This window comes from Notolepis coatsorum, assembly GCF_963971535.1.
Source record: "Notolepis coatsorum genome assembly, chromosome: 1".
Taxonomy (NCBI): domain Eukaryota; kingdom Metazoa; phylum Chordata; class Actinopteri; order Aulopiformes; family Paralepididae; genus Notolepis; species Notolepis coatsorum.
Window position 1 is genome coordinate 315,341,027 of NC_140165.1, and position 15,960 is coordinate 315,356,986.

Genomic DNA, 15,960 nt, shown 5'->3' on the forward strand with positions numbered 1-15,960 from the left:
ACACACCCTCAAGACCCCTACGCTCTGCATCTTCTGGCCGCCTCAGACCCACTCCTATCCAAGCTCCGGGAGGGTCATCAAAGAGAAGCCGCCTATTCTCAGTCCTTGCCCCACAATGGTGGAATGAACTACCCACCCCAGTTAGGACAGCCGAAACCCGTCCAATCTTTCGCCGTCGAGTAAAGACGCACTTCTTCAACCATTATCTGAAATAATAATTATACAAAAATTTTTAAATAAAATGTTTAACCCTAACTAACCTTACTGTCATGCACTTGTTGTGCCCTTCCTGATGATTTGTCGTACAGAACTTGTAAGTCGCTTTGGATAAAAGCGTCTGCAGCTAAATGACTAAATGTAAATCTTTCTGGAGGGTGTTCCGAGCAATGGGGGGGGGGGGGCAGCACATTTTAAAGCTCTTTCCCCCAGTGTAAACGCATGGAACAGTAGAGTGGGGAGCACATTTTAAAGCTCTTTCCCCCAGTGTAAACACATGGAACAGTAGAGTGGGGAGCACATTTTAAAGGAACACGCCAACATTTGGGGAAATTAGCTTACAGTCTTCTCCAGAGAGAGACAAGAAGATAGATACCAGTTTTCCTCTCTGTGCGTTCAGTAGAAAGCTATCTGGCTGCATGTTAGCCTAGCTTAGCACAATGAATGGAAGCGGACATGACCGGTTAGCTTAGGCATTGTCCAACTAACACCTCTCCCGAAGGCTACCCGGTCATGTCCGCTTCCATTCATTGTGCTAAGCTAGGCTAACATGCAGCCAGATAGCTTTCTACTGAACGCACACAGAGAGGAAACTGGTATCTATCTTCTTGTCTCTCTCTGAAGAAGACGGTAAGCTAATTTCCCAAAATGTTGTCGTGTTCCTTTAAAGCTCTTTCCCCCCAGGGAGCTCCCGTAGCTCACCGCATATCTCGGCGCTATTTCTGCGTCGGGGAAAACCGTGCTCGTCACGGATCTGGGGGACACGAGTTCGATTCCCGGACCCGCCGTCATTTCTCAGAATGTCTTCCCCTGCTCTACATCCCATTTCAACCTGTTTTTCTGCCGGTCATGCTTGACCAGAAAAGCGATAAACGCTAAAAAAAAAAGTAAAAAAAAAAAAAAAAGCTCTTTCCCCCAGTATAAACTAGGGATGTCTTAAATACTTCGAAGCTTCGTACGATGGGCATGGGATTCGAATATGAAAATAAAATTTGATTATGTAAAAAATAATATTAAAAAAATATGAATTATTTTTCTTCTTTTTTTGCAAAATCAACTCTGCCTCTCTTTGTTAACTACAACAAGCAATGCTGTTTGTTATTTAAGATGAGGTCGGACTCGGCACTGACAGATTTGTGTTCATCGTGCTGCTTTTATAAAGCCTCAAATGACGGCTTACAATATTTCATGGAAGCAAAGTGTTTAGTTTGTCTAAGATTTTAAAAGGTTTAAACTTTACAGCACTGACAAAGTTGAACAAAGTGCCGTACAAGTCCCACAACATAATTTTTAATTTTTAAATAATAATAAAACAAAAGTAATATATATTTTTTTTCTCTCTCGAAGCTTCGAATTAAAATCGAATCTCTGCCCCGAAGCTTCGAATTCCAAAAAAATAATCGAAGGTCAGCCCCAGTGTAAACACATGGAACAGTAAAGTGCAGAGTAGCTTGAGAGCGCAGGCCAGAATAGCTTCCAAGGAGGTGAGAAGGGACCAAACTCGACCAGTACATAGGCCTGCGTGGGCAAGATGCTTACAACCAGTGGCGGCTGGGTGGCGTAGCGGAGATTGCGCTCGTCACCAATGCAAGAGACTCCGGTATCGAATCCCAGTCTCAGCATTGCCTTCGGCTTGGGCCGGCCGTCGTACTGGCTCATTTGGCAGAGTCAGCGGACCGTGGAAGTCGATGGGTGGGGATTGGACGTTGTGGACAGCGACCCCTACAGGTCGGTTGGGAGACGCCTGCACAGCAGAGACAGGAAGTGGCGAGGGTAGTGTGAGCCTCCCACGCGTTACACCTCGCCAATGAGAGTCCGCGCTGGCAGGTGAAAAGATGTGACGGGCTGCCTCCTCGTGTGCCGGAGGGAACACGTGATGCAAGGCTTCTATCCTCTCTACAACCGACCAGTGAGGGGCATAGTCGAGCAACGTTCAAGACAGGGGAGGGGAGAATTGGATACACGAAAATTGGGATGGGAGAAAAAGTGAATTAAAAAAAGAAAAGAAAAAAGATGCTTACAACCAGTGACGAATCTTAAGCCACAATGATGCACAGTGTCCAGCTATCACAGACATTGTGGCAGCGTGTCGAAGCGTCCTTGAGCAAGAGACACTTAACCCCCTAACTGCTCCCGATGAGCAGGTCGGCACCTCGCACGGCCGCCCCCGCCGTCGGTGTGTGAACGTGCGAGTGAGCGGGTAAAATGTGAGGAACAGATTGTAAAGTGCTTTGGATAAAAGCTGCTATATAAATGCACCATTTGCCATTTAGACTCAATGTGAAATAAATACATAATGTAATGATTGAGTCTAAATGGTTCTCTTTGCCGGCCTTTCAAAGCCAGGACCGTTTAGACTCAACCTTTTAAAGCTGCACCGTGACTGTGCTCTGAGAGGTAACAAACATGGACGACGGGAGAAAATTACTTTCTTCAAACAAGGTCACTTTGGACCGTCTTTCATCTTGTGTCCTTCACATCAACACTCCAGGAAAAACGAGAGCGTAGCCTCTGACGTAGTTCTAATATCTTAGCTTACCGTCTTCTCCAGAGAGAGACAAGAAGATAGATACCAGTTTCCTCTCTGTGCGTTCAGTAGAAAGCTATCTTATCTTCTTGTTTCTCTCTGGAGATGGCGATAAGCAAATTTCCCAAAATGTTGGCGTGTTCCTTTAACACATTGATCGCCAGCAGCAGGGGGCGCTGATTCCCCTTCATCGCCAGGTCTTTATTCAATGGATATAGTTTTAGACTGCGAAATTTGCGAGTGCTTAAAATATATCTTATATTATATTATCTATGGGTCTAATAACGCCGTCAAGTCTCAGTGAGTTGCTTCCAGTCAACATGCCCGAGACAGATTGTTTTTTCATCTGTACATTTCCGTTTTATACCGTTTTGAATAGAGTGTAGTTTGGGTGCTTTTCAGTAATTCCAGGAAAAAGATGAGAAAAAGGCATTTTACTGTAAATCCAGTCATCACGTTGTAATTTTTCGGCTGATTATCTAATCATCCTGAAATCAACGCTAGATTATCATTATTATGTCTCCTCGTGCATACATGAAATGACCGTCGTAGCTAGGGATGGGAATTGATAAGATTTGATCGATACGATTGCATTATCGATTCTGCTTATCGATCCGATTCTTTTATCGATTCCCTTATCGATCCCTGATACATTTATAATTTAAATAAATAAATTGGAAATGCAACAGAACTAAGCTGGTTAGAATAATACATATCTGTAGATACTATATCTATATCTGTACATATCCTACTCTTACTAGTTACACTGCTGGCCAGTATGACTACTACCATACTATCTTTACACCTGTATCGCTGTTAAGGCTGTCCCCGAACCCTGTTTTTGGGATTCGAACTTCGTCAGGGTTTTTCGAACGAACGTTCAAACCTATAAAATTAAATCCTAAATCCTCAATTTGAATAAAGTGATTAATCTGATTAAATTTGTATTTTTCTTTTATTATATCCCAATAGCCCAACTAAATCACTTTTTTTTTTTTTTTTTTTTTTATTGATCTTTTTCCCCCTCCATTTTCCTCCAATTTTCTCCCATCCCAATGTTAGTCGTATGCCAATTCCCAGTCCCTTCCTGGTCGCTGCGCACTTACCCCCCACAGTCAGATCATCTGGGAGAGTGGAGGCTACCACGTGCTTCCTCCGACACACGTCCAGCCAATCACCGCTTCTTTTCACCTGGCAGCGCGGATTCTCATCGAGAGGGCGTAGCGTGTGGGAGGACCACACTATCCCCCTCAGGTCCTATCCGTGCTTAGCAGGCGCCCCGACCGAACTGTAGGAGTCGCTGTTTACAACGACCCGGACCCACCCCGCCAGCTTCTCCCACCCTCTAATACAGCCAATTGTATTAGTGCAGACGGCCAGCCAAGCTGGTGACAACCCCGGAGCTGTGAGCTGGATTCATCCAGCTCACAGCTCCGGGGTTGGTGACGAACGCAATCTCCGCTCGGCCACCTAACCGCCTAAATCAACTTTCTTTAATGAATATAACTCATCAGTTTCTTTTAATACTATAATATTAGTGTAGCCTAATCTTTATCTGCAACTGTGAAAAAACCCCATTGGTTTAAATAGAATTATCAGAAATAAAATAAAAAATTATAATTAAATCTTTTTTTTAATAATAATAAAAAAATCTAATGTTGATTTAGAATTCGAATGCCAACGTAACGATCGAAAGTTTGGGCTCCTCAGAGCTCTATTCCTCTCCTCAGAGCTCTATTCCTCTCCACAGAGCACCATTCCTCTCCTCAGAGCTCTCTTCCTCTCCACAGAGCTCTCAGGACCGAGTGCGCCACCACGTCAACCGCGCGCCAGTTCTGGATCAGGATCTCAAAAAAGAGCTGCTCAGATTAGCAGAACCGCCGTGCATTAATGGGGATTACTCCCCCAGCAGGAGGGAGGTCTCTCGGCGAGGTTAGCTAAGCTGATTTGGCGGCGCGTCGGTCGGTCGGTCGCTCGGCCGGGCAGGCAGCTTACATGACTGCAGTGAGTTTCTCCTGCAGGCAGCAGCTTACATGATGCAGTGAGTTCCTCCTGCAGGCTGAGTGACTCCCCTCTCATGTCGCCGGGCCGGCAGCTTACATGATGCAGTGAGTTCCTCCTGCAGGCAGCTTACATGATGCAGTGAGTTCCTCCTGCAGGCAGCTTACATGATGCAGTGAGTTCCTCCTGCAGGCAGCTTACATGATGCAGTGAGTTCCTCCTGCAGGCTGAGTGACTTCCCTCTCATGTCGCCGGGCCGGCAGCTTACATGATGCAGTGAGTTCCTCCTGCAGGCTGAGTGACTCCCCTCTCATGTCGCCCGGCAGGCAGCTTACATGATGCAGTGAGTTCCTCCTGCAGGCAGTTTACATGATGCAGTGAGTTCCTCCTGCAGGCTGAGTGACTCCCCTCTCATGTCGCCCGGCCGGCAGCTTTACATGATGCAGTGAGTTCCTCCTGCAGGCTGAGTGACTCCCCTCTCATGTCGCCCGGCCGGCAGGCAGCTTACATGATGCAGTGAGTTCCTCCTGCAGGCTGAGTGACTCCCCTCTCATGTCGCCCGGCCGGCAGGCAGCTCACATGATGCAGTGAGTTCCTCCTGCAGGCTGAGTGACTTCCCTCTCATGTCGCCCGGCAGGCAGCTTACATGATGCAGTGAGTTTCTCCTGCAGGCTGAGTGACTCCCCTCTCATGTCGCCCGGCAGGCAGCTTACATGATGCAGTGAGTTTCTCCTGCAGGCAGCTTAAACAGGCCCCCAGGTTAACTGGCTTCAAAAAGTATGTACGATCATGGCTATATCGGCATAGGAAAGCATATTTATTTATTATTCTTTTATCTTCAACTGTATATCCATATTGTATCTTAATGTTTTATGTTGATGTATGTCCTGTTTTTTTTTTTTTTTTTTATCCACTTTTTCTCCCATTTTTCTATATTTTTCTCCCATCCCAATTTCGTATCATCCAATTCAACCCTCCCCTGTCACGAACGCTGTTTCTTGCCTCCCACAAGCCGGCTGCAATGTGGACTAAGTCATACATAGCACAAGTCCCCTCCGGTACTTGAGGTAACAGCAGTCGCATCTTTTCACCTGCGCAGCTCGATCTCTCAGTGTCGAGGAGTAACGCGTGGGAGGCTCACGCTGCCCCCGACACTTCCTGATTCTACTGCGCAGGCGCACCAACCGACTTGTAGGAGTCGCTTGTTCACAACGTTCGATCCCCACCCTTCAGTTTTCCCTCCCCGTAATACGGCCAATGTGTATTACTGCGGACGACCAGCTAAACTGAAAACAATGTGGAGAGCTGGATTCGAACACGCGAATCCTAGCGTCTCCACACTGGTGGCGAGTGCCTTGCCCACTACACCACCTAGCCGCCCATGTATGTCCTGTTTTTTAATACCAGGGAGCGACCATGATGGACATAAGTGCTTGCATTTTATCATGTTTTTATCCCTTGGATGATGTCTCTAATCCACAATCCAATCAACCAACCAATCAATCAATACACGATGCAGTGAGTTTCTCCTGCAGGCTGACTGACTTCCCTCTCATGTCAGACTCACTGCTGCCTGTGAGACGGCGCTTTTAGACTGCTCCACTTTTATGTGCACACACACATACAGGCACGCACGCACACACACACACATACAGGCACGCACGCACACACACACACACACACACACACACACACACACACATACAGGCATGCACGCACACACACACACACATACAGGCATGCACGCACACACACACACACACACACATACAGGCATGCACGCACACACACACACACACATACAGGCATGCACGCACACACACACACGGAGGAGAAATGGAGTGTGAAACAAGCGAATGGCTCCAGCACCACTTAGCGCAGAGAGATGGAGTGAACGTGTAAAGCTGACAGAGGGAGGAGAGATGGAGTGAACGTGTGAAGAGGACAGAGGGAGGAGAGATGGAGTGAACGTGTAAAGAGGACAGAGGGAGGAGAGATGGAGTGAACGTGTAAAGAGGACAGAGGGAGGAGAGATGGAGTGAACGTGTAAAGAGGACAGAGGGAGGAGAGATGGAGTGAACGTGTAAAGAGGACAGAGGGAGGAGAGATGGAGTGAACGTGTAAAGAGGACAGAGGGAGGAGAGATGGAGTGAACGTGTAAAGAGGACAGAGGGAGGAGAGATGGAGTGAACGTGTAAAGAGGACAGAGGGAGGAGAGATGGAGTGAACGTGTAAAGAGGACAGAGCAGAGGATCGCTGTGGATCCACAGACTTAATTTGGCTGGAATAGGTAGAGCGGTCGTCTGGTAATCCGGAGGTTCCCGGTTCGATTCCCGCTCCTCCCGTGTCGGAGGTGTCCTTGCGCAAGACACTTAACCCCCCCCCCCTTTCATGCATTCATGATGAAACATAATACCTATTATATACATTTGATTTGGAAATAGTAGCGTGTCCAGGCAAGAAACCGCCAACGCTTATAGTAGAATTCACGTTGCGCCCTATTACTCGCTTCCCAGGAATTATCCCGGATCACTACTGAAATTATACTTATATTCACCACGGGATAACGCGTGAACGTATGCATGAAAAAAATGTCTCTTTTTTTGCAGCTTGCACGGAAGAAAGTCACTGTCAAATAACTATATTATTGTCTCCATAGCTATAACATAGAATATAGATATAGTTGGTGGCCGACGCGGGGGGTGGTTTATATTGGCCTGGAGAGGGAATGTCGCTATCTTTTTAGCCGATGAAAAAATAAGATTCATATATATATATATATATATATATATATATATATAGTTATTAGGGCTGGGCGATTAATCGAAATAAAATCGCGATCTCGATTCATAGACCTATGCAATCTCATTTCTAAATTATGATGATTTCTTTCCTTTTTTTTTACTCTTTACTTAACTTTTTTAAATGATGACGATTCTGACTTGAGTTATTTTCTATGTTACAAGAGACTTTTAAGTTTAAGTCAAGCACCTTGATATGTTATGTTGTCCGTTTAAGAAAGAGTGCAATAAATGATTTTATTGAAAAAATAAGAATCGTGTGTCAGAGAATCGTTATCTCTTCGGAGTTGGTGGATATTTTCAATGTTTTAGCTAATTTTGATTTAAATTGTATAATTCCCATTTTAAAATGTTTTACCATGGTATGTTTGGTATCCTTTTTTTCAGCACAGCCTCACATATATGACCTGACAGTTAGTTTTCATATTGTATAATACTGTATATACTGTATACTGCATAATGTACAACACAAAACACAAAATCGGATTGAGAAAATGTGTTATTTTTACTATGAACCAATGCAAACATATCAAATCAAGGATATAAAACAGTGGAAATGCACCCTAGGTAGCATATTTACATAAACAAAAGAGAACAGAACAGAATTCAATTTACAAATAATTATTTTCTCCATACACAGGTAATAAACACAGACGAAAATTTGATTCTCAATCACCAGCATGCTTCTTTTTTTTTTACAAAAAGTCAGTAAAAGTAAGTTTTTTACAAAAAAAAGTTAAAAAAAATTAGTTTTACAGTAAAAAAGTAAAGAATCAGTAAAGTGGGATATTCAATATACATATATACAGTACACATATGACTAGAGTGCAGTCATATAGAGTGCAGGATGCCTGAGGTGTATCCAAAAGAAATATATACACTACACTCATGTGTACGTGTGTGTGTGTGTGTGTGTGTGTGTGTGTGTGTGTGTGAGAGAGACACTGCTCAATTGTGCCACGCAGTAAAACAGTTTCTGTCTATGAACAGAGTTATAACTAAACAAAAGCACTAATATTAATAATAAGTCTCTCACCTGTCTTGGTTAGCCCTCCTTCCATGTCTCGCCTGCACTGAACTGGTTGAAGGCAGGTCATCTGCTCCTTGCTCCTCACTGTAGAAAATAAAAAGCACATTATTTTCAACATTCAACAAGGAATCTCTTATCTTATACAGCACAGCACAGCACATATACACATATTTACAATCCAAAGAGTGTTCTTTGCAAACCCAACAAGTACAGTAAGAGTGTGACTGACTAAACATAAGCAATAAATCTCCAAAGTGCCTTTACCTTGTGTTGTTGTCATCTACAAAAGATGAAGATTCTTCTACTACTACTACTACTACTACTACTACTACTACTACTACTACTACTACTACTACTACTACTACTACTACTACTACTACTACTGTTATAAGTCGAACTACTAAAGCTAAAGTTTTGCTGGCTGGAAAAACGTGTGTTCTGCAGAAATGATCTTGTAAACAACGGATCGCTCACTTACATTCTTCTTCTACTGTTCTTTTCTGGCAGTCAACTTCCGCCTCCTTCAGCACTTCCTCTCACTTTTTTCGGCTTGATTCTAGCACAACAAATGGCCAAGATATTGATAAAAATGTAACGCCTGTCAAATTAAATCTGGCACATTTTACGCATGCGTAAAGGTTTATTTAGCATCGAATTGAAGCATCGAATTGAAATGATCCTGGTTCAGTTATTTATTGTTTTATCAACACCAAATAAAAAGTAGCGTGTAGTTTCAAGGCCACGTCATAATGCTACGTCGAAAAAAAAACGGAAATAGACTACATTTCCCAGGCAGATCACGTCAAACAACGACGTCATTCTATCGCGCCGGCGATATCAGAGTCGTCTAAGAGAGAGAAAAATCGTGATTCACATTAAGAGCAAGAATCACCCCCCCGGCCCTATACAGTATAATATACGCTTCTGCGGTGGCGGAGTTTGGTTCTGAATGTCTGCTGGACGGTGGGGGTCAGGACAGGAGAGGCTCTGCCAGAAACCTGTCTCCTGATCAGTGTTGTGTCGTCTTCAGTGAGACAGTGGAGCAGTCTGGGCTGAAAGGCCACCAGAGAGACCGTCCTGGAGAGACCAGACGTCTTAAAAGAACACGCCAACATTTTGGGGAAATTAGCTCACAGTCTTCTCCAGAGAGAGACAAGAAGATAGATACCAGTTTCCTCTCTGTGCGTTCAGTAGAAAGCTATCTGGCTGCACGGTAAATGGCTTTTATTTTTATTTTTATATACAGCGCTGTTATCCAAAGCGCTTTACAATTTTTGTTACTCAACATTTTTACCCATTCACTCACACATTCACACACCGACGGCGGAGGCGACCATGCAAGGTGCAATTAATTAGGGATTAAGTGTCTTGCTCAAGGACACATCGACACACTCTGCCCGGGAGGAGCGGGAATCGAACCGGCAACCTCCGGATTGCCAGACGACTGCTCTACCTCCCGAAGCCACTGTCGCCCCCTGCATGTTAGCCTAGCTTAGCACAATGAATGGAAGCGGGCCATGTACGGGTAGCCTTCGGGAGAGGTGTTAGTTGGACAATGCGTAGACGTAGACAACGCGGCCATGTCCGCTTCCATTCATTGTGCTAAGCTAGGCTACCGATACTGTCCGCTTCCATTCATTGTGCTAAGCTAGGCTAACGTGCAGCCAGATAGCTTTCTACTGAACGCACACAGAGAGGAAACTGGTATCTATCTTCTTGTCTCTCTCTCTGGAGAAGACGGTAAGATAATGCAAATGTTGGCGTGTTCCTTTAACAACTTGAAGAACTGAACTAAAACTGGAGTGGGGGGGGGGGGGGGTGGCGTTAGTGACTGGACTTTTCTAATGGAGACTACAGTGTTTCTGTGTTTATACGTTTTATAAGATATATACGAGTATAGGGCTGACCCGCCGATGCTTCAGAATCAATTAGAAATCTGATCTTTATTATAAGTAAGTTTGCCCATATAATGAATTTTAGTTTTTGGTCATTTGGTGCATCAACATTAACAGACAATTAAAGTAGAATCAAATGTAATGTAATATATACACTAAATTAGAATACAAATACAATAGATTATAATATAGGACAGGGATGTACAATTGTGCAGGATTGTAGTAGAATATATACACTAAATTAGAATACAAATATAGTAGAATATGTAACAGAGCTGTGCAATTGTGCATGGGTGATCGATTCAGTTGCTGCCGTGGTGATCGATTATTTTTCTACCACTCCCAAAGAAATCGGCATGAGAAATGATTTATGGAAATAATAATCCAATGTTCATTTTGAAAATCGGTTCTTCTCAACAGTTTTGTTTTTAGTTTTTAGTTTCATTTGTCACATATACACCACCGTACATTATAGTGAAAGGTTTGTTTCTGTATGACCCTCCTGAGATTGTGCAAAAGACCAAACGATATACAAAATATACTAAACTAAAATGAGGTAGATGGGAGGGTATTCACGAATGTATTCACAAAAAAAAGTAATTTATTTAATAAAAAAAATACTATAAGAGTCATTGAGCCGTCGTGACAACTGTCCGAAACCCCTTCCGTCCCGTCGCTGCATTGTTGAAACCTTGCGCACGGTGACGGAGATACAATTATTTGCTGGTAATAATATCACTGCTGCTGACGCCTCTTAAGCCTGAGAACTGCTGTTGGGGTCAGAACCTAGAAGGCCTCCTCTGACCAGCTGCACACAGCTGCCTGCCACGGCCTTATTAAGGAGGAAGAGGAAGTGAAAACACCAAATCCTCCGTATGTTTCTTTCATTCAGCCAATCACCGGCGCTGGACTGACTGACCGCACGGAGCCGGCCTTGTTGTGTTGTCCTCTGCTCTCGCTCTCCTCCGTGTCACTTCACACACTCCCCCCCCCCCCCCCCCCCCCCCCCCCCCCCCCCTCTGGTGTGTGGAAAAGCACAACTGTTGTGAATCATTTCAGTTGTAGATTGATCTCTGCACCCCCCCCCCCCCCACCAGCCCTCCCCCACCAGGCTGTCTCTCTCCCCACGACTTCTCCTAGTAGGTCACTTCCTTTCCCTGCTCCCTTAGCCGAGGGCATAATTACAAGACCCTCTCATCTGCACCTTTTTTGATGACACGGTTTACTTGCTCATATTCTTATATTCAGAGTTAATTCCATTGTTTACACTCAACTGCTTATTTCTTTTTTTTACCTTTACTATCATTCTTTTGCCTATTATGTCCTCTACTTAATTTCCCCAAGGGGATGAATAAAGGAATAGCTTATCTTATCTGATTCAGATTCCAGTTTATTGTCACTTATTTCAGTACTTTACAGCGAGAAGAGTGAACATCTATTTATTGTGTGGTCCCTCGACCATAGCAGCTTCCAATAATAAAATATTGCACATTAACATCAATAATAAACCAAATATATAAAATATTAAAACCAATAATAAAATTACAATCTGACCGGTGACAGGGGCAAGTCGTGGGAGAGACGGGAAAGTCACTTTCGCCTTTTAGCTTAGCGGCGATCAGCACCGTCGTTAGTGTGATAGTAAAGGGTTAACCTTCTGTAGTGTGGCAGTGAAAGGGTTAACCTGCTGTTGTGTGGCAGTGAAAGGGTTAACCTTCTGTGTATTGTCGCAGTGAAAGGGTTAACCGTTTGGTAGTGTGGCAGTGAAAGGGTTAAGGAGGAAGCGGAAGTGAAGGAATAGCTTATCTTATCTTATCTTATCTTATCGTATCTTATCTTATCTTATCTTATCTTATCGTATCTTATCTTATCTTATCTTATCTTATCTGGCAGCAGAGCAGGCCTCCTACATATCGGCCAGTTTGACCGGTGACAGGGGCGAGTCGTGGGAGAGACGGGGAAAGTCACTTTCGCCCTTTAGCTTCGAGAATGTATCGGCGATCAGCCGCTCTCGAGAGGAAGGAGAAAGGAACAAAGAAAGAAGGCCAGAGGAAGGATGCAAGGATGCAGAGAGAGAGAGAAGAGGGAGGAAGGAAGGATGTGTCCCTGGGAGGAGGAGGCATGTGAACGGGGGCCGAGCAGTGGTGGTGGTGGTGGCTTGTCGTTCACCCTCGGTTGTGCTGCAGATGTGCGGCGAGGGCTTCTTCGGTCAGGAGTTTTAAAAATAAAAGAGACTGCGCTGCTCCCACCACAACCCTCTACTTATTCCTCCTCCTCCTTCTCGGGGGCTTCTGGGAAATCGAGTTGGTTCTGCTCGTCGTCCCTGAGATCATCAAGCCCTCTTTTCTTTTTGCGTTCAGTGTTTTCTTGTGTGTTGGTGACCGTTGTGTTGGATGTTGTGGATATCAAAGGCACTCGCTCGCGTCGGTCCGGAGAGAGAGACAATGCTTGCTTTTCAATCGTCTCAGTGCAGCTGTGGCAGATGGGCTGCTGGTCTAAATTGGGCTACTGTGTGTTTGTGTCTCTCTTGAGTGTGTGTGTGTGTGTGTGTGTGTGTGTGTGTGTGTTGTGTGTTGTGACTGTGTGTGTGGTTGTGCGCAGTGTATGGAGTGTAGTGTTGTCACGATACTGGAATTTCGAACTTCGATACGATACCTTGAAAAGTATCGATATTCGATACCATTTTCGATACCACAGGGAAAAAGGCTCAATCTTAAAATGCAAAAAAAAAGATGAATATATATATATATAATATTTTTTAATACATTTTGCTTTTGTTGCTGGTTGATTCTCCTCAGCTTCTCTCTGGTACTATAAGAGAAGATAAATATAACACTTTTAAAACCCTTTGTTTATCTTTAGATCACACATTTAAAAATAACTAAATGATATAATCTTAAATTAAGTAAACACTGTAATCTGTGTTGCATGTACCTGACAAACTGAACTGTTTGTATTACAGTCATATTCCAACTTAACTGAATGCACATGTGTGTGTGTGGACTACTGTACTATTACAGGTATTGAAATAAACAATGCAACTTCCTTATACAAAAAAAATGTAAATGAGTATTGAAACCGTTTTAAATATTCAGAATCGATATGTATCGAAAAATCGATATTTTTGACAACACTAGTGTGTGTGTGTGTGTGACTGTCTGTGGTGTGTGCAGTGTGCACATTCTGCTGTCGTTTTAGTGTGTGTCTTTTCCTAAATGTGCTCTCATGTGTGTGTGAGTCTGTTGTCTATACTCTATGTACACCTACATTTACATTTAGCCATTTAGCTGAACGCTTTTATCCAAAGCGACTTACAAGTTCTGTACGACAAGTCATCAGGAAGGGCACAACTCAGCTGAGCTGAATAATAACAATGTTCACCTACTGTACTGCTTTCACTGTCTACAACTGCCCTACACTGTAATAATCATAGTAACCATAATTATCTTAATTTACCCACCTATTGTCGTACATATACTCTGTATGCTAGCATGTACAACAGTGCTGTATATACAGCATATTAACATTTACATGTTAATATTTACAGCATAATCATATATATATCCATATTTGTCTGAATATAACCCTTCTATATACTTATACACCTGCATATATAAGCCATAGCTCTGTATGATGGCATCATGTACAATAATGCTGTATGTATATATATATACTATATATATATATATATATATATATATATATATACTATATATATATATATATATATATATATTCTCACCGCATATATACTGTATCCACACCCGTCTGTATTTACATAGACCTTTTACATATCTGTAGATACTATATCTATATCTGTACATATCCTACTCTTACTAGTTACGCTGCTGGCCATTCTGACTACTACCATACTGTCTTTATACCTGTATCACTGTACATATTAAATTAATACTACAACTACAGACATACATCTGATTAGCACTATACACTCAGTAGTACTAATTTGTACATTTTGTACCCAGTTTAATCACCTGTACATTGTTGTATATATTGCTGTTGCACTTTGCACTCTGGTTGGATGCCAAACTTATTTTCGTTGTACTGTACTTGTGCTGCTGTGCTGTATGTATGATGACAATACATTCTAATCTAAGCTTAAATCTGCTCTCTCTCTTGTGTGTGTGTGTCTGTGCATGTGTGTGTGTGTGCGTGTGCGTGTGTGTGTGTGTGTGTGCAGGCCCAGGTTGCGTTCCTGCAGGGGGAGAGGAAGGGGCAGGAGAACATGAAGCAGGACTTGGTGAGACGGATCAAGATGCTGGAGTACGCTCTGAAACAGGAGAGGTGAGGACACGCACACACACGCACACACACACACACATACATACAGACAGTACACGCACCACACACACACACACACACACACACACAGTACATGCACACACACTCACACGTATACATGCAATTGCTTGCTCTTTACACACACACACATGCACGTGCACACACTTTATGCACACACTTAAGTCATTAAGTAACTTTAATTTATGGTGTGTGTGTGTAGTAATGTAATAATGCATGCTTGTGTGAACTCTGCTTCTCCTCGTAACGCTGCCCTCTCCTGGTGGTTTGTGTGGTTGCAGGGCCAAGCATCAGAAGCTCAAGACGGGCAGCGACCAGAGTCCAGGAGACAAGAAGCCAGAAACAGAGGCAGACGCACGTATGTATTACCTTACTCCTTATCCAGTCCGTCCTTACGTCTGTCATCCTCGGCCCCAGCAGCGCTCCAACCGACGATATCAGCCACTCGCGGAAGGATTTAGGACTCCGTTTCCAAAAGCTCCTTTCATCCGTAAAGTTCGTCCAAGCGTTTCCAAAACACGCTTCACACCAACCGCTGCCAATGCATTCTTTTCAACTCGCGTCCCCCCCCCCATCCTCATCATGTCCAGGTGTAGTAGCCAATCACGTGGCCACGTGTGGGATGTGGCCCCATGGGGAGACGGCCCGTGATGTCATACCCGCTGCTTTTAAAGTGACATACCCAGTGGGCATGAAGAATGAAATTAAAGATATACGCACAAATATGAATAAAACAAACATAATGAGACGTTTGGCATCAAACAGTGTTTTATTGAATCGGAGAATATTATATTCAAATGTATTGTCATCATGCAGCACGAGTACAGTACAACCAAAAGAAGTTTGGCATCCAACCAGAGTGCAAAATGTAGCGGTAAAGTGCAACAGCAATATACAATGTAGTAGTGGTAGGTAGTGAAAGGGTTAACCGTCTGTAGTGTGGTAGTGAAAGGGTTAACCGTCTGTAGTGTGGTAGTGAAAGGGTTAACCGTCTGTAGTGTGGTAGTGAAGGTTAACCTTCTGTAGTGTGGTAGTGAAAGGGTTAACCTTCTGTAGTGTGGGAGTGAAAGGGGTTAACCTTCTGTAGTGTGGTAGTGAAAGGGTTAACCTTTCTGTAGTGTGGGAGTGAAAGGGTTAACCTTCTGTAGTGTGGTAGTGAAAGGGTTGACCTTC

At 43.6% G+C, this 15,960-nt stretch overlaps 1 protein-coding gene across 1 annotated transcript in view; it reads left to right on the forward strand.

Annotated features, from left to right (window-relative positions):
* Nucleotides 1–15,960, forward strand: part of strn4 (striatin, calmodulin binding protein 4) — a 53,746-nt gene that overhangs the window by 16,446 nt on the left and 21,340 nt on the right. Inside the window, 2 exon segments of the mRNA XM_084311677.1 lie at nucleotides 14,669–14,772; nucleotides 15,069–15,145. Coding sequence (XP_084167803.1) covers nucleotides 14,669–14,772; nucleotides 15,069–15,145 — 181 coding nt within the window.